The sequence below is a fragment of the Chlamydotis macqueenii genome, chromosome 4 (assembly GCF_036417535.1).
Source record: "Chlamydotis macqueenii isolate bChlMac1 chromosome 4, bChlMac1.mat, whole genome shotgun sequence".
In the NCBI taxonomy this organism is placed as follows: Eukaryota; Metazoa; Chordata; class Aves; order Otidiformes; family Otididae; genus Chlamydotis; species Chlamydotis macqueenii.
Window position 1 is genome coordinate 71366786 of NC_141559.1, and position 23590 is coordinate 71390375.

The 23590-nt window shown below is 36.2% G+C and overlaps 2 protein-coding genes across 11 annotated transcripts in view; both read right to left on the reverse strand.

The window, feature by feature from the left end:
• JAKMIP1 (janus kinase and microtubule interacting protein 1) overlaps positions 1 to 23590 on the reverse strand; it is a 103331-nt gene that overhangs the window by 44893 nt on the left and 34848 nt on the right. For 9 of the 10 annotated variants that reach the window (XM_086746409.1, XM_086746402.1, XM_086746401.1 and 6 more), the window contains 7 exons: positions 20006 to 20215; positions 19215 to 19334; positions 17282 to 17428; positions 16543 to 16683; positions 13211 to 13270; positions 4303 to 4431; positions 2729 to 2857 (listed from right to left, as the gene is read on the reverse strand). In XM_086746409.1, coding sequence (XP_086602535.1) covers positions 2729 to 2857; positions 4303 to 4431; positions 13211 to 13270; positions 16543 to 16683; positions 17282 to 17428; positions 19215 to 19334; positions 20006 to 20215 — 936 coding nt within the window. The remainder of the gene's footprint in view (positions 1 to 2728; positions 2858 to 4302; positions 4432 to 13210; positions 13271 to 16542; positions 16684 to 17281; positions 17429 to 19214; positions 19335 to 20005; positions 20216 to 23590) is intronic. The other variant, XM_086746408.1, reaches the window with a different exon arrangement.
• LOC147601019 (uncharacterized) lies at positions 9260 to 9481 on the reverse strand. Its single transcript, XM_086746567.1, has one exon. It carries the CDS (start codon positions 9455 to 9457, stop codon positions 9260 to 9262), a length of 198 nt encoding a protein of 65 aa, XP_086602693.1. The 5' UTR covers positions 9458 to 9481.

The following is a 23590-nucleotide window of genomic DNA, read 5'->3' on the forward strand; positions in this document are numbered from 1 at the left end:
AGAATATTTTATTAATTGTTCTAAGCAGTGGAACCATTAAGCTAGAGGCAGCTCCTGCCTGTAGGGATATTTGGGATAAATAATTTTTAAACCATATTAAAATCTTTATCTTTCTGCGTTATTAGAAACATGTTGCAGTGGCACAATGCAATGAAGGTCACATCTAGTAAGGCAGTAATATGTAATAATTCACAATATTTAACACATTTCTCCATTTTGGGGGTGCGGGAGGAAGCAGGTTAGGGGGTTTTCTAACACTTAAACACTTTTTAGAATCACAGTTTCATTGAGGTTGGAAGGGATCACCTGTCTAACTCCTGTGCTTAAAGTAGGGGGACACATAGAACAGGTTGCTCAAGACCTTGTCGGTGGAGTTCTGAATATCTCCAGGGAGGAACACTCCACAACCTCTCTGGGAAACCTCTTCCAATGTTTGACTGCCCCCAGAGGAATAAGGGTTTTACTTATGTTTCAGTGGTATTTCTTGTATTCGAATTTGTGCCTGTTGCATCTTGTCCTTTCACTGGATCCTGCTGAGAAGAGTCTGGTTCCGTCTTCTTTACTCCCTCCATCAGCTGTTTACACAAACTGATAAGATTCCCCTGAGTCTTCCCTTCTCCAGGCTGAACAGTCCCAACTCTCTCAGCCTCTCCTTGTCTTGTCTATCAGGTTCTCCAAAACCTTAATCATCTTTGTGCCCCTTCACTGGACTCTGTCCCATATATCCATGGGTTTTTTTGTATTGGAGGAGCCCAGAGATGGACCCAGCACCCTAGATGTGGCCTCATCAATGCTGCGTAGAGAGGAAGAATCATCTCCATTGGTCTGCTGGGGACTTTCTTCTTAATGCAGCCCAGGAGACTGTTGGCCTTCTTTGCTGCAAGGACACAGTTCAACTTGGTGCCCACCAGGACCCCCCGTGTCCTTTTGTGCAAAACTGCTTGCCAGCAAGCCAACTCCAAGTCTGTACTGGTGCATGGAGTTATTCTTCCCCACATGCAAGACTTTTCTTTCCCTTCGTTGAATTTAATGAAATTCTTCAGGCAGCTGAATGGTCCCTTTGAACCGCAGCACAAGCATCTCATATGTCAACCACTCCTCTCAGTTTTGTATCATCTGAAAACTTGCTGCAGGTGTACTCTGGTCAATCATTCATGCCATTAAGGTTAAATAACATGGGATCTAGTATCAACCACTGCAGAACATGACTGGTGGCACACCTCCAGCTGAACTTTCTGCCACTGATCACAATCCTTTAAGCTATTTCAGCCAATTTTCAGTCCACTTCACTGTCCACTTGTTTAATCTGTACTTCATCAGTACATCTGTACTTGTCTATGAGAACTTTATGGGGGAGTGTCAAAAGACCCACTAAAGTTAAGACAAAAAACATCCACTACTCTCAACTCATCTGCAAAGCTAATAATCTCATCATAGAAGGCTATCAAGATGGTTAAGTGTGATTTCCCTTTCATAAATCCATGCTGATCAGTTCCAGTCATCTTGTTGTCTTTCAGACATTTGGAAACTGTTCCCATGATTATTTGCTCCGTCCCTTTCCCAGGGACAGAGATGAGAACGACCAGCCTTCAGTTCCCCAGATGCTCCTTCTTGCCTTTCTTGAAGACAAGAGTGGCATTTGCTTTCTTACAGCCCTCAGGAATCTCCCACAATTGCCATGAGCCTTCAAAGATAATTGAGAGTGGCCTCGCAATGACATCAGTCAACTCTCTTAGTTGTACTTGATGCAAATGAAGGATGTGAGGTGAAGGTGATGAAGTGTCCAGCTCTACGGCTATTGCTTGCCCATTCGGATCTTACATGTTCTTTGGTGATCAATGTCAACAGTCATTCAAGCAGAGGGTGACTTGTAAATATGCTGCACTTCTAGAGATGCCCTATCTGCAAGGCGTTGCAATAAAGCAGAAGAAATGTTGCCCTTGGTTAACTTAGCCCTTTTTTTATGCCACTGCTGTTCAGTGAATAGATCTGAGGACTGAGTCAGAGCTCACTAATTCATTATGAAGTGATTTATCTCCTCGTTGGTTTGGAAAACACAGAATGGAAGACCTTAGCATGACTTCTGCTGACCTCATCTCAGTGTTAAATTGTTAAACACAGTGGCGGCACAAGCATAAATGAAAATAGAATACATACTTTCTCACACCTCAAATACCTATAGTACAGAGATTGCTGCAAGGATTAAAACAACATTTATTACAGACTGAGTAAATAATCACACATGCTGACCTAATAGGAACAACACTTAGTCCTGTACTTTTTAGTGGAAGAATACTCCCAGACAATTATGATTTCACGTATTCAACAAAATACTTGAAGAAAAAAACCCTTTGTCAGATTTGCATCAGATTTTTAATATACTCATGTGATAAAAGTACCTAAGTACTTACAACAACCTATTCTCCAATTCATTTTAAATCCATCACGTTGCTATCCAAAGTGCAGGTTCAATTGAGATATCATTCTCAATAACACTGTATTACTACTGAAACCTTTCACACATTACGCACACTAAAATAAAGTAAATATCTTTATTCTGATCACACCAGACTAATCTAAATTGTCACGTTACTGATAATATCCTCTAATCCTCAAAAATATTGTACCTTGCATTTCACTGAACTACAAAGCTATCTCCTGCTATTCCAAGTTCTTTCAGCTTTTTCAATGATTTCAGAGTTAAAAGAAATTGCAGTTAAAATATTACCCTTGCTTCTCTCTCTGCATCCAGAGTTCCACCAACTTGTTCTTGAAGCAATGCATATGCTCTTTGCAAAGCTTGATACTCTCTTGTTAGCTGGCAGAACCTTAGTTCAGCTTCTTCTTTAGGCGTGCTCTTAATGAAGAGGGGGAAAAAAATGGGTTTGTATAAATATGTATGATAATGTGTTTGTTTATAGAGATGGATAGACTCACAAACACAACAAGCAACACAACTCATAGAATCAATAGTTTGGGTTGGAAGGCATCTAGTCCAACCCCCCTGCAAGGAGCAGGGACACCTCCAACCACATCAGGTTGCTCAGAGCCCTGTCCAACCTGGCCTTGAACGTTTACAGGGATGGGGCTTCCACCACCTCTCTGGGCAACCTGTTCCAGTGTTCCACCACCCTCACTGGAAAAACTCATACTCTCAGAGTTTAATAAAGGTTTAATAAACTAAAACAAGTAGAAATGGAAGGAAGGATGATTTGAGGATGATACAGAAATGCAGAGATCAGTAACTGCCTACCTTACCAATTCAAGACAGTATAAGCTACTATATAACGCAGTAATGTATAGAAGTGGGAAGAAGCAATTCTGTGCACCACTGTCTTCAGCAACTCCAGAGCCACAGGGGCTTCAGAAAGGGTTCGTTCTGTTTGCCATGCAGTCCAGCACTCTCTCCTTACTCTTTTTCTCTACAATGCCAGGGTAAAGCATTTTACCAGCACAAGCATGCTAACACAGAAGTTGTATTTCAAAAGTCATAAAATGGTTTTTAAATTCTTTTTTTTTTTTAACATGAAGCATTTTTAATGTCTTAGTTTTCTTTTAATTTTGAGCAACTGACAACACTTTCAAGGTCTTTCCTAGAATGCTGAGAGCAAGAAATGTCCTTGCCTTTAATTAATTTTTGCTCCAGGAACTCAAGCTCCAAGGAAAAGAGATTACAACATTATTAGATATGAAATCTAGAAAAATAGGAAGCTTCTTGTGACTGAGGAGTATCAAACACAAGTTAGTGAACAGGAAAGAAAGATGAAAGAGAGCATCTAATTCCTGCTTTGTCCTCAGCTCTGCAATCTTTTAAAGTAGGCCAGCTGCACTGCATATAGCAGAGCTGAGACAAAACATGTCACTGGGTATTTACTACCTATGATCATTTAAGCTTTAATGAATTTCAAAAGCCTCTCTGAATATTGTAAGTACAGGAAGAAAATCCTGGTTGTATCAAAACAGTCAAATAAATTATAAGGTTGAAAGGCAAACTATTGTCTAGTAACTATTGACTTTTGGCAGAGCAAAGTGCCTATTCATTTTCTTTTAACTAATAAGAAAGGGTTTGAGAAAAAAAAAGTATTTTTCAGCCCATTATCTGCCAAATCTGTCAGGCAGAATATTATCTTATTTATTCTACTGCAATGACTGTGTATATGTTACTGGATTTGAAACAAAACAGAACAATTCTCTGTCAAATCTTTCATAGTTCCTATGGCAGAATAGCTGAAAAAAAAAAGTTTGCATTTCTACTCCATGTCAATTTTTATAGAACTTAAGAACAAATCAGCTGCTACTTACATCTTCCAAATCTTCTTCTGGTGTTGCTGGTGTCCTGTCTGTTTTATCTGTGTTATATGAAGTTACAGATGATGTTTCTGAATCAACAGATTCTTCATCAAATCCAAAAAATGTCTCCACAACATGCCTCTGAAAAGTTAGGTTTTCTTAGTTACTAGCAAAATGGTTGGAAAACCTTAATGACTCAGTAAGCAGTAGACAAGGTCTTCTCTGACCATTATTTTAGTGTTTAGGAAGAAAAAAGGTTCCCTTGTAAACCCTTGTTCTCTGATTAAATGAGCTACTTCTTCAACACCATTTCTATAAGAATCTCCAAGAACTGAACTGCACATAGCACTGGGTAACTGTCAATAGAATAATGCTTTAGCAAAAGTATAAAAGCTAATTACCAAAATCATACAGATCTTACAAGATTCAAAGTAGAGGAATGCAATATCTGTTCAGAAGAAAGTAACCTAGTACGATGTAACATGTAAGATGCGAAACCAAAAGGGAAAAAATATCCTGAAGAACGATGTGGAACAAACTTCATCATTGACACTAATTTTTAAAAAGAAAAAAAAAAAAGAAGATTAATTTATAATATCTATTTTGCAAAATCCTACTTAAAAGTATAAATTGCTGCTTTCCCTTTATTTTTTCAATACCATTATTCTCATTTTTTTTCAGAATTTTGCTCCAGTATTGACTGACCAAAAAAACTATGCTTAGGGAAAACCAGCATTTTCAATTCAAAATTTTACACAATGTAATCAATTAAATGCTTGCTTACAGAAAACTAGAGAAACTGAGTAGCCAATGGAAGTGAATAGTACAATATTCATCGTGAAAAACATGATGTTTTATATAAAACAACACAACTGCAATAATTCTTTCACCATTTTAAGAGCGCCTTTCCATCAGTTTCCTAACATATGCTCAGAAAGCAGCAAATTTCCAAAGAAAATTACACATTTAACTAGAAAAAGGTTTTCAAGTATTTTTCCTTCCAAAATAACAATAACAAAAGTTAATGTATTAATCAACAGAAAGCCTAACTTTTTACACTGTACAAGCATTCTAACAATCTAACACATATTCAAAGAAGCAAGAAGATAAAGAAAAGGGGGGAAAAGGGTACTACTGGAAAAATGGAGTCAGGTTATGAAGCATTCTAGAGAGAGAGCCTAGTGGAGAGAGGTGACTCTAAGAAGATGAAGAAAAATCTGTCTAATCATCTCTATATTTTTTGGCACTGTCTGATGCTGAATCGTAGAACCTGATGTCATAGTCTGTGGGGTTGTTTTTTTTCAAATATAAACCACAGCTTGTATGTAAGAAGATAATAGCCTTATTCATTAAAAAAGCCTAAAGTGTGAAAAAAAATCAATTGTTATTAAGTCAGAACATCAGACATCTTTCATCTCAGCAAAGCCAAACTGGCTAAATGTGTGTAATTGTGAGCCATCACTTTCATTCAAGACACTGAAAAGTTTTATTTTACCTATAATGCTCTATCTCAGGATGAATTCCAAATATTTACCTTTCCCTGCAGTCTTCTAGACTTATCTAACATTATACATTCTTCCTGTATGTCTACAAAGTACTATATTAACTTTCTCACAAAGCCCCATAATGCTTAATATATTCTTTTGTCTCAGCACAGCTCTCAACAAAGAGCCTGAATACTCTATCTTGATTTAAGTGGTACCATAAGATCAAGCTCATAGGTGTGACTTGGTGCCATTTACAGTCTGCAGCCCTGGTTACTGTCCACCAGGACTGGTCACAGTCTCATCACTCGTAAGCTAAACAACTCCATAATTGTTTCACAGTACAACTAATCCCACTCAAACTACCAAAGACAGCTTCAAGGCTCTATTCTGAACCACTTAATTGCTTCACTTAAGATGAGCCCTTCAAATAATGATTTTAAAAAATCCATTTAGACTGCATTTTTAAATTAACTGGTTCTTCTGAAATCTCCTGAAAGGATATTATGCACTCAAGAAAAACCCAAACAAACCCCAAAAGTCCCATCTTTTCCAAATAGACTGTGCTTCTCCATATGCATACAGATAAATATCATGCAGCACAGAAGGCAAAGAGCTTCTGAACAATCTTTAGAAACAACCTTCCTTTTGTAAGCTACTAGACAATTATTTACTGTATTCACAAGGAAATAAAAGGATCACAGTTATAGTATCGAAACCCTGTAAGGACATATTACTCTTCTCCCAGTTGTTTAGGAAGCACTGTGATGGGAGACAAACACTCTCCTGGGATAATTTAATCTTCTCCTCCAGCCTTCATATGCTACACCAGTTTATTCACCACTCTGTCCTACTTTAATTAAAAAAAAAAAAAAAAAAAAGGAACAGGTTTAACCTCTATTCTAGAAATACTAGAAATATACTCATCCATAAAGCTAATGTGTTCTCTCACTTGAATTACAAAGGTTTACCACAAAAACTGAGGTGCAAATTAGTCCTTGGGAGATGGCCCATCCAGCATTTCTCCCACACCAAATACTGGTTGCAGCCTACAACCATCTAACAGTAATACTACAAGTAAATACTAGGAGTTGAAAATAGGGCTAAAGAATCAGTGCTACCTTCAAGTCGTAAGGAAGACAAATTTATAATTTGGCTTGCCAGGTCAACTCATCAGGAAGAACTCCTTCCTGATTCCAAACCAATGAGCAGAAACAGTTTCATAAATATGAAGATAGACTATAGGGAGGTAAAGAAGATGACAGCAGGTGAACAAAAACCAAGACACTTCAGTGAAAACCACATCCTCATTTTGCAGTGCAGATACTTTCTACTCAAAGGCACTGAGAACAAACCCAAACCAAAGCTGCACACAGACTCTTATGCCGATATTTTTATATCCTGCTCTTCTGCCTGTACCAACTTGTCTGTGGATGGAGCTCAGAACAACTGTCCTGTGCTTTGGAGAAACCTAGCCAAGGACAAGCAACTCAGAGGACTGAAAGACAGCTGATCCTGCTGAGGCCTCCTGCTTCAAGGGTGCTTGGCCTCAAAAATTATAAACGCACTTGAGCAAAGCTGAACCAAAATCTACAATAAAGTATAGGCTTGATGGCTAACAAAGTAAATAAGAGTCTTGACTGAAAAGGCTGGCAGAGGGGATTTCTATAAGATGGAGAAAAAAACCCCTCTGATTTATTATCATATATATGGCACTGAGAACACAGTACCATGAAGGTCAGCAGCAATTTAGTTAAAACTGATGATAGGACTTATCATACCTATAGGGCCTTTTGCTAGACCTCAAACTAGGGCCGCCCTTGTAGATAATTCAGCTTAAGTACATCTCTTACAGAATCACAGAATCATAGAACAGTTTGGGTTGGAAGAGATCTTTAAAGTCCAACCCCCCTGCAAGGAACAGGGAGATCTCCAACTAGATCAGGTTGCTCCAACCTGACCTTGAGCATTTCCAGGGATGGGGCATCTACCACCTCACTGGGCAACCTGTTTCAGTGTTCCACCACCCTCAGTGTAAAAAAATTTCTTCCTTCTATCCAGTCTAAATCAATCTCTTTCTAGTTTAAAACCATTACCCCTTGTCCTATTGCTACAGGCCCTGCTAAAGAGTTTCTCCCCATCTTTCTCATAAGCCCCCTTTAAGTATTGACAGGCCACAATCTTCCTTTAACCCTGCAGACACTCACCCATGCACACTGTTTCAAGGAGTGAAAAATCAATAGTAAGACAACAGTTGGTTTGATTTTACATAAATATATATAGGTTTGAGAAGATACTTAAAGCAATGTCATTATTTTGACAAAAGACACCAGCTGCATTTAAACATTTCACTAGTAGCAAAAGTAGCGGAAAATAATTTGCATATATTTATAAATGAATCATTTCATTATTAGATGGGAGGGAACTATGCAAGAAAATTAGTGTTTCCCATCACACTAAAAAATCCCAAGACTTCAAGAAGAGTTAAAAGTCAAATCTCTTAAATGCTATACAGACTGCCTATAGTATTTGGAGTCATGAGTGAACCACTTATTATTTATTTTTAATGACTCCTTCCTCTGTAGAAAAGCTGTACATGTCTCATTTTGTGGAGCAGATACTTTCCATAGAAATAGAGATAAGGTATTTAACCACTGTATATTCATTACATATGTATGAACTGCTTCATCTCATAATTACAAACCAGCTGGTTTTATTGTTGATCATCTAGTATCTCAAGCAACTAGCTACAAGAAGTGATTCACAGCAAAACCAGAACAAATTAACTGGTAAGGGAACAGCTGTAGAGAGGAAAAAAAAAAAAAGGAAGAAAACAAAGACATCTAATTTATACAAAGTTTGTTGATAAACACTGTAATATAGGATAAGGCATAAATAAATACACCAACTCCAAGGGACGTTCCATATATAGCTCAAAAGCTGAATCACAACTGGTTTTGAAAAGTATATACAAACATGTACAATAGCGACTGGATTTTTGTGACTCTACACTATTTTCATTCAAGTTTCATTCAAACTTTTCTTAAAAATGAGAACATTCTTAATTAAGAAAGATTCTTTTATATTGACTTGTACATTTTTTTCCTTTAAATCATAACTTCATGACTGAAAAAACAGTAATGTAAATTGCTGAAAAATTCTGATTTAAACTCTGATTTTCACTGACTACTGCCATGCATTTAATAGCAAGTATTTTTCATGTGGATTTATATCAATGTTTTCACATAATTTTGAAGTAAAATTATGCATTAGGTCTTTATAACTCAAGTATTCATGCTTCTACTGAAGTACAGTGCTCACTAAACATCAAAGTTTAGAATGTTACAAATCAATACTGACACATAGACTATATTATATGCAAATTTCAATATACTCTGATATTTTTAATAGTTTGGATTAAATATACTTACACATAAATAATCTGATTTATTTGCTAAAGTAGTTTTGCTTTACATTTAAATATTTCATTTCCAAGTACTTAATCTGAGATGATGGAAATGATCCAAGATGAATTTCCTTGTAATGCAATCAGAGGAGCTAATCAGTAACTTCTTACCTTCATGCTTATATGTCATTTCTTGGCAGCCAGAAAAATAAAGGCACACCAAAGCACAGAGGCAGATAAAAAAAGAAAAATATAAAGCAAGAAATATGAACTCCATCACACCAGTGTGCAGGCTTTCCAGTATCACAAATATAGTGTATTTATTAAAGCTTAAATAAAGAGACAAATCTGTAGAGTCTTGCAGTTACCAAACAAACTGGGCAATTATGCGTTATTTTCAAATGAATGACTCCATCAATCATGGAATCACTGTAACTGTTATTTCACTACCAAAATTGTAACAAAAAAAAAAAAAAAAAAAGGTGGAAAAAAGCATGCTTTAAACAGCAAAAGAAGATTCTTCCCTAGTACATCTTTTTCTTAAAAAGTCCAATGGTATGTTAATGTAAAAAAAAAAACCAACCAACCAAACAAACAAACAAAAAAACCCCTGTATCAGCTTAGGCTGCTTCACTTCAGAGAAAACTATCCTACAGTACCTGACTACAGACAGTCCGTGTATCACTCCTCTAAACACCTTGCAACCACAGAGGTTATAAAGCCCCATCCCACTACGCTGCTCCTGTCCTTGGGGAACCCAAGCCAGTTGCCAGGGCTGTTCTACGGACTGCTATGCTCTTTGGGAATTAAAAGAGCGCTCAGCCAAAGCTACACTAGCAACAGTAACCTAGTGCATCTACAGAGCTCCAGAAATAACACAGACATCTACTTTAAGTAAGTAAGTAAGTAAGTAAATAAATAAATAAATAAATAAATAAATCCTTGGTATTTTCAAAAGCTTCTCAGCTGAACTGATGTTATTTAGACCAAATCAGGTTATAAAGGAAGTTGTCTTAAAGACGGAGAAAGGGATGCCCTGGATTCTGTTCCAGCTAACAGGAATCCCTGTCAGAAAAATACTCATATTAGAAAACAAACGCAGACACTGTCCAGGCAGAGTACCTAAAAAACTAAGGAAGCTGGACTGTAAAAGTACCCGCTCAGAAGAAGCTGACACAGTAAATGAGTCTAAGCCTTCACATTGCACACCAAGTTCCTCTTTATCAGAAAAAAAAAAAAAAGGAACCTTTCCATACCTTCTTGTCTGAGCTTATCTGACCACATTCACGAAACCTAATTCTCATCAGTTATTTCCTTTTTCACTTTGTCAAGGGAAGTGGGACACAGCTGGAAATAGATCTAACAGCCAAACTTGATAATTCACTGTGTTAATGGTAATTTCCCATTGAACAAATCTTAGAAAAGCAAAGTCAAAAATTCATATCAGTAATTTCTCCTTCTGAGTGGCTGGTTAGGACAGATACACCCATAATTTCTTCTGCTATTCTGCACAGGTTATCATCTGTATGATATCTTGCACAGATCATTGACAGAAATATACTTGCACTGTACGTGTCTAGATATAAAGCAACTCATCTTAGGCTGCCTTTATAGTCCAGAGAGAAATAGGCAATTTTAGGACAAAACTCACACAGTCTGTTTAGAGATCTACCTCCAGAGGAGAACAATCACCGCTTAACATTAGCACTTGGTCCAGAGTGAGATGTCTGTATCTCACCTCTGTGTAATTTGCAATGCTTGATTAGATGAATTCTACATTTTTCATCTGTGTTCCTGAGATAGGCTATAAAAACAGAGAGGATGAAGATGGTACAATCCCAACAGCTCTTCTGAGTAAGCAGCTCATTCTACATAGATTGTTTAAATAAAAACCTGCTGGAAAACTGGGAAACACAGCTTCCTTTGAGGATTTTGATCCTCACAGGACCATACAGGTGACCTGGAAGAAAACCAGCCTCTCTGCCGGGATTGGATTTTAGAAGCTAATATCAACAGTGTTTAAACTCCAAGTCTACATTGCATATACATGTGAATAGCCTACAGGGTCATATGATGGCAAGTAATAGGACACTAATAAATATATTATTGATTAATTCTTTCCTTCCTTAAGGAATAAGCTCATTTAGCAACTATATATATATAGTTACATAATAACTAGTATAGTATATATAATCCCATTCAGTCTTCTCTCACAACTTTCTCTCTCTTTTTTACTTGTTTTTGTTTTATAGTCCTGCTTTTCCTTTGAGGAGACAGCATCAAATAAAATTTCAAATGGCCAATTTCATATGGGCACTGAAGAGCTAATGGACAGGAGATGGAATAAGTACTGGGAGTTATGTCTGCTACTGATTAATTTGTTCTTTCTGATGTATCTATCATAGCACAAATAAGAAGCAAACCCTCAATAACTCTGCTGCTCATGTGCGCACAATTCTTGCAGTAAGTTCTGCACAAGTCCCCAGTTACAGTAATCTTACCAATGAAAAATAGCACTGCCACAGTTTTTTTAATGATATCATGTACATTATCTCCAACCGTCATGTTGTTCAACTCTTGCCTTGGTCAATAAGGAAAGAAGAAGGTAACACAAAAGCAGGAGCTTGCTCAAGAGAAAATAGGTTAAAGGAAAGGGTGCAGAGTCTAGGTCAGTGAGTTCTATTAACACAGAACATTTAAAAGATATAAATGAATAATTATGGAAGTTTTTAGCCTATAGAAATTAGCATCACTAGTTATCAACTCCTAAAAAAATTAAATCAACTAGTTTTGTTTAATTAGGAACTTTATAATTTAGTAAAAGATCTTACACGATTAATTTAAAATTGGATAAGGGAGAGGATAATTAGAGAGGACTATCAAAATCACAGTATTAGTTACATCTACATATTTAATTTTACATCCTGTTTTTAAACTCACTCTCAACACATAAACTTCCAGGTATACTACACCAAGAAAGAATGGTTCAGAGTTCCTGTAAATATATTTAGCATCTATCAGACTTCCATTACATAACAGAAAAATGTATGCAAGATTTATTGTTATTTCTGAATTTTTCTTTCTTCATATGTAAAAGACACATCATTATTCGAAGCATAATTTGAAGAAGTTGAAAGAAGCTGAAACAGTGAATCTCAAAGGACAAATCTTTCAGAACGCAGGTATTACAGAATGCAGAGCGATAAAAAAGCACCACCTGGAGGTCACCAGGAGCAGACTGTGCAGAACACGCTGACAGCAAACGCTCATTTATGACAGAATGTATCTCAAGCTACCATATAGATGGCAATCATCCCTCCACTCTTCACTTCCCTCCACTCTTCACTTCGTTCTTACCCCCATCCTTCTCCCCTCACATGCTCCAGGCTGGTAACGTTCAACTTCACAAAAAATATTATTCAGCAAAATTAATTACTTTAAGCACGTGTTACTATAAACACTAACAGTATACTCTGAAACAAAACTTTTCTGTTCCTACCATCTAGATTTTTCTCTTGTACTTCACATTCTAGAGCAAAATAGTTAATAAAGAAAAACAGTTAGAATCTTCTTACTATTTATATATTACATAAATATCATTTCAATTACAGCCTTAGCATGAGTTAAAGTTTTGCATTGTGATTATGCAGTAGCTTGGTACAAGTAGTTTAAAGAGTGTATCTTCTTTCAAAATGACTGAATATTTGTCCTTTGAAATGGCAGTTGTTTCACGTCATTTTATCATTTAGACCTCAGACCACTTGAATATTTAGGCCACCATGGCTAAAAGTGTAATTATATTGTTTATTTAAAACAAAAACCAAAAGAAGAACACATGTGCAGTACAAAACTTGCAGCTCCTGAATTATCCTAAGAAAAACTTAATAAGCACTCACTAGAAAAAAAAATAGGAGAATTATATGACATTTTACCTTACCTTTAGTTTAAGTAGAGCTCTAATTTCAGGCAATATTTGAAACACGTACTGATCACAAAATCAAAACGCATTGAAAACGAAAAGTTTTCTCACCTTTGGTGGCTTCAGACTTTTCCTCTTCTGTTTTTTAGACCGTAATAACCGCTCTCTTTCCTAGAAAGAAAGAGAACATTTTGGTATGGGTTTCTTTTAAAACATATATTTAAATAACGTCTAGCACAAAGAAATATCATTCAGATTTTCTTAAAGCCTATTGTAAAGCTAACTCAAAGACAATGTCTTTATCCTTTTGAATAATGCCACGTTGGTATAACATGACACTGTACCATAGCTTTATCCCTTTGGCAAAAAAACCTCCAGCCATATACTTTACACACTTGATGGGAAGTTGGCAAGAAATGCTTTATTAAATACAAGGCACAGATTTCTGACAGTTCTTTTGACTCTTTCATTAAGAAGCTCACTATGGAAACAGAATTCATGTTTTCACTCCAATGTTCAACCATCCTGAAGAAGCAGGTCGGTAGCCAAAAATTGCCCCAGTCTTAGTAATTACAAGTCATTATATCAGGCATACTCTGGCATACAACCGTGCACATACAGATACGGTGTTATACAGAACTTATCCTTGGAGGGCTAAAGTCTCAAATCCAAAGCCACTCCCACTCCCACTTACTCTGCATCAACTTAGTTAGTGTCTTTTTTCTACCATGACCTTGGAACAAGATCATAGTTAACTATATCAATAATTAACTGTATCGTAATATAAGGAGGTTATAACTGGAACAATACAGGGTTTATGAGCATTCAAGCCCAAGAATACTGCCTTAAGTTCCAAAGGAGAAGAGGAAGAGAAGGTAAAAAACACAAAGGAGAGGACAAGTTAAAAAAAAAAAAAAACAAACATAGGAAGCAGGTGATTTGTCTCTTTGCCTTTTTCCTGATTCTTTCCTTAGCTCTGCATTTTTATTTGCAACACCTTTGTTTTTAAAAGAATTATATCAGTCCCAAGTGCTTCTCTAGCAGTTACTGCACACTGCATGGTATTATTCTATTCAGAGTTACTTGCTTTATATTCAGTTCAGAAACTGGAAAAATAGAAAGTTCCCAGTAGAAAATACAATAAAATATTCATCTTTATCAACACGTTGTTCCAGGAACAAAGTTTTTGAAAATATGAAATAATTCCAAAAACCACAATAAATTATATAGCATCTTTAATATAAGTGGTTTTCAGAATAAGGAAAAGTAGTGACTGCCAAGGTAGAATGGAGCAAGTATTCCAAGCTGCAGAATAATTCATATATTAAGCTCAAGCTGAAAACATGAAGTTGAATTTTAGACAGTGTTGAAGAATAACGCTCCCTCCTCAAGTACCTGGTTAAGGCACAGTTCCTGCTGTAACCTGGGTCTCTTGCATCCCAAGCAGGTGTCCAAACAGTTGGAGAAACTGGCTAGTCTTCTCATTCTATCCTTCCTTTCCTCTCAGTTTAATGTAGAGTAAGTAAACACTTTGAAAATCCCTCACTCCTTCTTGCGTCAATCTTGTTTGTAAGAAGACTGCTTAATTCACTGTCTCAATAATACATCAAGCTACTGTAACAATAATAATGCCAATTAAAAACCACTATTTGCTGGATCACTAGCATCTTTTGCAATCATCTGCATTTATTGTGACAGCGTTTCTTTAAAGAACTGACCAGAAAACCACTGTTGTGGGAGAACATGACATATAACCATGTTTATATGGTTTCAACAGCATCAAAGATACCCTACAAACAACAGTGCTAATCAATTCAGACAACTCTATTGCCTAAGACTATCATCCTGATTTCTGTGCATCATATTGGTCTCATCTGGAGGCAAGCTGATGACTTTTGTACTAGTCAGGTATGTGCCATGTGGGACATTCTTGATAATTATGATACATTTATATTCTGTAGAGGTGTGGTTTGAGCCAGAAAAGAGCTGAGAAGCACAATGGGAGTGCAGAGTTCCACTGCATTCATATTGAAGTCAAAGCATCAATTAGTTTGTATTGCCAACCAAAGCACTATACTAGTTAACCATTTAACTTATTTCTGACAGTGAAAAAGTATCTGTAAATAGGAAACAAAGCAAAAATGAAATCATATTTTAAAATATTTATTTATTTTTCTTTGACACTAAACACAAGTAAATACTAGTTGACCAAAGTCAGGATACAATATATTTCCTCAGATTACTGGCTGAGGCAGTAAAAAGAGAGTCCTTTCATACTCAATTTGCACTGAAATGTAAGTGAGGTAATATCTGCCATGTAGTGATAATTTAATACCTTGTCATAGCGTCTACCAGCACAGTTGTATTTGGAAGGCAAAGGAGCATTGCTCTGTGAATCACACCGCACATCATAGCACCTGAGTAACATCCTACTGCTTGTAACACTGTGACACTGGAGAATGCATGCAGACATCAATCTTTGGCACTGATTACAGAGAGAAATCCTGGGTCAAAATCTCAGAGGAACTGCCAAGAATAGAGACAATGTTCCAGACAGAGCAATAACACCCCTTGTTTTATCTTTTTGGATCTTCTATTTTTATTTTCAATGTTGTATTCAATTGTTTAAATTTTTATTTGGACAGAATGGTTTTAAATTCATTTTATCTTTTTTTAGCAGTCAGTAGTGCCATTTGAGATGTTCTAGAATAGTCTACCTGAGTTCCAGATGCTGCTCCAGAAGGGCAAGGGTCTCTCAGAGACAATATGTCATTTTTGCCAGCACCAGAAAAGTGTATCATACATTGTACTAAATAGCACTAGACAACTCTAAAACAACTCAAGAAAGTCCTAATCAAAAAGTGCAAACATCTATGAGCATCATCTTAAGTGGTCTTCACAGTCAGAAGGTAGCAGCTGTGCAATTCTAATCTTAAACTATGCTGCTGCCTTTGGATGAATCATGCATATTTCCCTCCATTTGTTATAAAGACAGCTGGTGTGGCCAGCTCAGTTAGAGATGCTTAGTTAGGTGAAATTAATGCCATCCTGTATGTTCCTTTCTTTTAGGATAAATTCTAGGTCAAGGGAGTGGTTGGGTTTGCAACAGTGTCTACATCCAACAAGTTTCAGTCATTAAGTTCTGAAACATGTCCTTTCCTGCAGTTCTTCAGTCATTGACAGCCAATTTTGTAAGTAAGGGGGGTGCATTGATGCACTTCTTTTCACAAACAGCTCATAATAGGTAAATGTTTTATAATACAGAAATTCATACACATTCCAAAGAAATTCATTCACTGCCTGAGAAATAACAAGAACCCTTCAACGCCAAAGAACTATTTCTATATCACTACAATAACAAGAGTTGAAATATTGCTCTCAAGTCATTAGCTTGCCTATAAACGTGTGTGCATGCACGTGTGTATACCAGTCATAAGCATTACCACTGTGAGATCATCAATAACATGCTGCTGTTCTTTCACTTGCAGTCTAAGGAATTCAATTTCTTGTTCCTCCCGTGTGCTGCTGAGATCATTCAAAGATGTGTGCCTCTTCAGTGCTGGTTGTGCAGATAATTTCTCTTTCTACAAAAATTAAAATAAAATTGGAAAAAAAATGAACATAATGTTTTAAAATGTCTTGTTGGAACAGGATGAAAATTCTCATGTGTGATGTAGTAATCAAGAGTTCTTTGGACTCATCAGTGCATACCACTATGGAGTCTGGTCTCTTTCAACAAAAAAAAAATATTATACATTCTGTATGCCTCAGTCTTAATATCTCATATAAGATATTTTAAAACAGAATCAAAGAACATAGTCTGGGACTAAATTAGCAGACAAGTGAACTCAACGATCTAATGTAGAGCCTTTGGCACATGCACTCAAATTCATTTCTGACTTCTAATCATAAAAGCAGTATTTGTCAAAGTTGATTTTCAGTCATACACTTTTATAGCCTCCAAACACATTTTATCTATGATCCATTTCCTTAATGAGCGTGAATTGATACAACACAAAGCACATGGCACTCCAAATTTAGAGTATGAATATTCAGTTGCATTGGCTGAATTTAAGACTTTGAAATGTCTGTATTAGAGCAAAAGTCTCACAAGAACTTCTATCTCAAAAGCAACTGTGTGCAATGCACTCTTATAACACGATGTCAGAGATGATTACTTACCAATTCTACATTTTCCCTTGATAGATTTTTTATTTTCTCTTCCATTCTCTGGATACATTGCAACATGTCATCATTTTTTTTGCTCATCCTCTTATTTTTTTCTACCAAAGGCTTCAGCTGACTTTCTGTCTCCCGAGAACGTTTCAGCTGTGAATGGCAAAGTAACAAAGTTAGCTGTGCTTTGGTTTACATCAGTAGAAAAAAAGATATATGTATGGTTTTACTTTCCTTCTTCGTTCATTCAGAAAATTTAGTTCTTTTGTTAAATAGCATCTGATATAGACTACTGCTGAACTAAGAACGACAGGAGTCCTAACAAATGAAAAAATAGCATTTTTGTATAGTCTACAAAAACACCAGATCTCATCACTGGATTTTGCTCTTGGAAAACACTTATGATGATCCATAACCATGATTTATTGATAAACTAATTCTGTTGTATAAAAGCTTCTTGTGAACAATTAGGTCTCTAGGGCAGTCGTTTTCACCATCCCTTAGTAGAAGCAAACTCTTCCTACTCTACTTTAAAAACTCCATACCTAATGTGTAATTAGAAAAATAAGAAAGTCAGCCAGAGGGCACAGATTCAATCTCAGCATTCTGCTGACATTTTCAAGCTGCTCAGTTTTGTTCCTGTGGTTTTATGGTGTTAGACAATTATGTGAAGCAAATTACTGCCCTTTCTTGCATTTGTGTCTCACTCTTTATTTCATTAATCTTTGAGCTGTTATATTTGTAAAAAATCTATTTTTTCCAATCAAAAGATTTTTCTATTTACTGAGTTTTAACTGGAAATGAGAAAAAAGATAATCTTTCTCCTGAGATAATTTCGCCGAGTGTTTGGTTTTCTGTTTCATTCTCAGCAGAAAATTATTTTTCACAGTGCTTAATCATATGAGCTTAGTGATATTACTGTTTTTATGTAATATTGTCTCACAATATGACAAAACCTTCTCCATATATTTTCCAAAATATATTTCTTAGGCCTCTAGGTCAAGTATCAAGAAGAGCACTTGACTGAGCAGAGAAAGTAACTGTAGCAGTGGAAGTGGGGGAAAAAAATAAACCCATAACACTCTGCACCTAGGCAAAGTAGGAAAAACAGTAAACTGTACCCAGGCTAAAAGGCGTGTTCTTCTTACCCCAATAAACTTGAATTGTTGATGAGGAATCAATTTTGTCATATGACAGGGCAGTTCTGACTATATAGCTATTTAAAGAGGAAAAGTTTAAAGAACTAGACATTACTATGTTCTCAATTAATCCAATTTTAGTCTAGCATTGTTAACTGACTTCACTAATCTAGATTCAGCCAAGATGTTGGACAAGAAAATTTCAAAAACTAGCTCTTCTGATAATCAGGAGGCTAATAAAATTCATTCTTAAAATTCTTGTCATATCCTTTTGTTTGTAAGTTACTATCACTCTCCTAGGATAATTTCACCTACTTAAGAGATTTCCCTTGAGAAATGGCAGATTTTTCATCTCCAGCACAAGAAAGATTTTTAAACTCCTAGCTAGCATAAGCATGTGTTGTAGTTCAGCCCCGATCGGGACCAGACTACACATCATGTCACAAAACCAATGTCAAATTTCAAAAAGATTAATACATTAATTCAAGTGCATAGATTATGCATGTTTTACACAACATCATTACACAGTGCCACAGGCAAGATAGAAGTCATTTGATTACCATGACCCCCAAAATAAATGTATAAAGTTTTATTTTTCTGGAAAAAGAGAGATTTCATCCATGTCTTTCATGGTCCCAAAATGAATTTCTATAGAAATTTCTGTTATATTTAGAAACAATTGACTGAGGCCAACCAGGACCAATTTGTAAATTATTTATAACACTGACTTTCCAACATTAAATCTTTTACCATAAAGATGCCCTCCTAGTCACCATCTGTGTTATTACTAATTAATTTACCAGTTCATTTCTTTCATCTGCTAAGAGAGTATTTCTGTCTTCCAGCTTCCTTATTACTGCATTCAGTTCCGCGATTTTTAACTGAAATCTCCGCATGTCTCGTTCATCCAAATGCTGCTCCTTTACATCAAAAACATATAGATATATAAAATTACCTTGAAAAAATATTTTACTGTCCATAAATTTAATATCATGGTTTAGCAATTGGATAGTGTTAATTTAAAATAGATTCTTTACATCAATGTCTGAAGAACTTACTTTAATTAACTGAAACACTGAACAATAACATCCTGTGAAAATGCTACATGATATATTACATGAAAAGTGTCTACTTGTGAAATGTATGTAAAGGTTTAACAATTTTTTTTAAAAGCTAGATAAATAATATTTCACCTATAACTGGTTACTTCTTACCAGATTTCTTACTATCAGCTAAAAGTAAACAAATCTAGTGCACAGGACACTGATTCAAATCACATGGCAGAGTTTTTGAACTACTTTGAACTGTTTGTTAAAATAATTCCTAAAGCTATGAAATAAATAGTTAAGAAAATAATGGGGTTCACAGCTGAAGTTCACAATATAAATTCCAGAAGTTCTATATACATATTCTTTGAAATTCAAGAGATCCAAGGAGTTTCTAAAGCATCAGTGAAACAGCACAGTGCAGCGTAGGGCCATTTACCATGAATGAGCCCTTCTGGTATTTTAAAAGTAACCACAAATCAACGTGAACACCCAGGCAGCAATTACCTTTTATTGAACATTTGAGGAAAACACGATTTTCTTACCGAGCTTCCCATCAGTTCAGTGATATCCCCCACTCCCGCCGGAAGCTCTCTCTTAGGACTGCTGTGGTACCGTTCTGCCTCCTTCACTTGGACAAGCTGTTCATCCAAAGCTTCTTTCTGAAGGAGCAGTTTCTGTGTATGGCCTGCCTGGACACCAAGGTCTTTCTCCAGAGCCAGAATCACTCTGTCTTTGCCTTTCAGCTCATCCATCTGGAAAGAAATAAAGCAAGAAGGAAGTTTCTGTAACATCTTCAAGTGTTCACTGCTTGCATATCCACAAACTTGCACAAACAAAGTTCTGTTTCTCTCAGAATTACACCACCAGCCAAACTGTGGTTGCCAAAAAGAAGATATATCTCCTCTGAAGCCTTTTCCTCTCCCCTTTAAATGTTTCAGCCTTCACTTCATCACGAGTTTGCTCAGTGCAGTCTCAACTCAAAAGACAAACAAAAATAGATGCAAACATACACTGAAACGGAATACATAGCCACTGAAATAATCCACTTCATCTCAGGATACACACTTCTATAAGCAGAAGAAAAATCTCCCTTCACTATGTGTCAGAGAAGAAACACAGGGCTAGTACAAGATAAGACAAACACATCTTTTAAAAATCACCTCAGTTTTGTTTCAGAGCTTGAGCCATACACGTTTGTTGACTCACTATTTATTAGTGAAAATCACATATGCTGAATCTCTTCACAGACATTGAAAAATTAGTAGCATACACACGTACACATACTTAAACTTAAAATCTTAAGCATACCTATGTATTTTATGTGTCCTTGCTATAAGATTCAAGCAAGGACTGGTCTTTGTATAGAAGGAAAAAAAGCAAATGCACACAGACCATTAGAATAATGGGTAGGAATAAATAGTTCTTAACCACCATCTATGGTTACTGAACTGTGTTGTTCACACATCTTGATACCAAATAAAGCACATTGCTAGCAGTGATCTATTGCAGCTCTCATAGGATTTGTCCCTCGCAGCATCAGTGTTAAATTCACTTTGGTACTATTCCAAATGCTAGGGGAAGTGACAATCTGCAGCAGTTACTATAGAAACAGATTTCTTAACAAGAATATTAACCATTAACAACATATTTATTGGAACTGTGCTGTCTCTCCTTCAGTTTACTAAGCCCTTTTCTTTGCCAATATAACCCCATGGAATTTTAGACATGACTGCTACAGTCTCATTTGAAAAAATAAAATAAAATTATGAACTTGTTAAATCATACATTTGTTGTTTATCATAGTCTACAGCCATAGAAGTCCTTTATGGCAAGGAAAAAAAAAAAGAAAAAAAAAAAAAGAATATTTTAGAAGTAACTTATAATTAAGTCTGATTGATGGACAGGATTAACACAATCAGATTACACGACCAAATATGATTTGCTACTCCACGATCCTTGCCTTACTCTTTTCACAGTCTACAAAGCATGTGAAGTTAGTTTGTGTACAGAACCTGCGTGGCAGGAGATGGCCTGGCTGAACCAAGTCAAGTCACGATCAAAGATAAAAAGGCCAGATTTGAAGTGAATAAGCTGGTCTGCACTGTTTTTAAGTGGACCTGATGGAGATTGGTTCTGATGGAGATCGTTTTCCTGATTTGGGAAGGTAACTGGGTCTCAATTCCTCATCCAGTAAATAGGTGTAATACTTTCAAGTGCATTAATTCAGATTTGTGAGACTTTCAAATATGCAAAACAGGACTTTCAGGAAAAGAATGCAGTTTCTGTTAATGGAAGAATTTGCAACATGCAGCTTTTCAGAGGGACTGTGCAGTGAACAGCAATGACAAAAATTAAGCAGCTGCCTCATTCACTGAATGCTCTCTGTCATGAACACTGATCTATCAAGGACCCTTTGGGAGGAAAAAATGTCTTGTAACTAAATACTGTGGACAAAGTTTCGCTTTCCATTACACAGGTGTTCATGTTGAATATCTATGTAACTGAGATGGAAATTTGGCAATGCAAGACATACATTTAGCAAGGAAGAACCAAGGTTACATAGGTAGCCTTGATTTTAGTTACCCAGTTAGTAGCACATTTCATACTCTTCATATTCTCATAACTGAAATGGTAAATGGAATGACATAAATGTTTAAGTTGGAAGAAAAAAGAAATCAACAATCTCAGTACTACTTGCTGAACTGCAGCAGAACAGATTGTTTGAAACAGATGTGACTGGCGAAATCATGCCCATGTCATCCTTCACACACACTTCCATAGATCAAAGCACACAAACTCACATGCATTAGAAAGACATGCTGTGAAAGAGCATGGGGGTTAGAGGAAAGCAGTAAAGAAGGCAGAATTCTCCTCTGCTCTTCCTACTACTGTTTTTTTACCATAAATTCTACATGTGGTGAAACTTTAAAAAAAAAAAACAAAAAAAAACCCCACCCCATGTTTCAGTCAAATAGAAAAATCTTTGAGACACTGACAATAATTGAAAATAGCAATATAATAGCAATGGTTGCACATTCTTTTTTTCTTTCGGGCTTATATTTTAGGTTACAGGTAGGCCCTAGAGAATGTCTTACTCATGCAAATATGAGTAAACACATGTGTGCTCATACACACAAATACACAGAGCATTGCAATAGTGCTTATTTTTTTATAAGCACAAACAAGCAGAAAGAAGAATTCCTAAGCAACTAACTTACTGCAAACTGATAAAGAAGAATAGAATTGCAGCAGTAAAGCCTCTACCTTAAATTCTGTTTCAGCAGTCTGGGACACAATACAATTCTCCGTTCCTCAAGGGACAGCTACAACTTTGATTTCTCCAATGTAACTGCATCAACCCAGTCAAAGCCTCAATTTTCCTATATTTACCCCAATGTGTGATGCAAATATTCACCAACTTTCTTCAGACTTGCACACTATAGAACAAACTTGTTTATCTTCCCTGTTTGCTTTCTTAACAGAGAGCACAAATTACTCCAGAGAGGAAAAAAAAAATGAAGAGAAATACTGTACAGGGACGCAACATCCCTCAGTTCCTCATGGGAGAGATGGCAGGTCAAGGGGCAGGCAGGCAAATAAAAAGGAGGTACAAGACTAGGAAAAGGAGAGATATGGTTTATGTTTAAACTGAACATAAGCTGACAGTTAGAGGAGAAAGGTCAGCCACTCCCAAAAGACCTTAGCTTACCTAGGTCTTATATATTCTAACAGTTGTAAAACCTCACACAAAGTCTCCATGCTGGTTCTGTACCACTGGAGAACTACACTTTGCTCAAATTCTTGCCGCATTTGGTTACACAAATTAGAAAAAATTGGAAGCATAAAGGAAAACAGCCTTATGTAATTAGACCATGTATTATGGTCTTTATTTTAGCAGGGAGAGGAGTATCTTCCTTAAGGTAAATGAAAAACAAAATGGATTAATCTGGGTTCCCTGCTGCTTGCTATCTTGATCTAATGCATATTGTGGAAGCAACACTGTCATAGCCAAGTTTGTCTAGGAATCCACAAGGTCTAAAAGAGAAGAAATAATTTTTATTAGACCAAATGGCAGAGTTGGAAAGAAATAAGCTTTCAAGTACAGAAGGCCTTCAGTAGATTAAGAA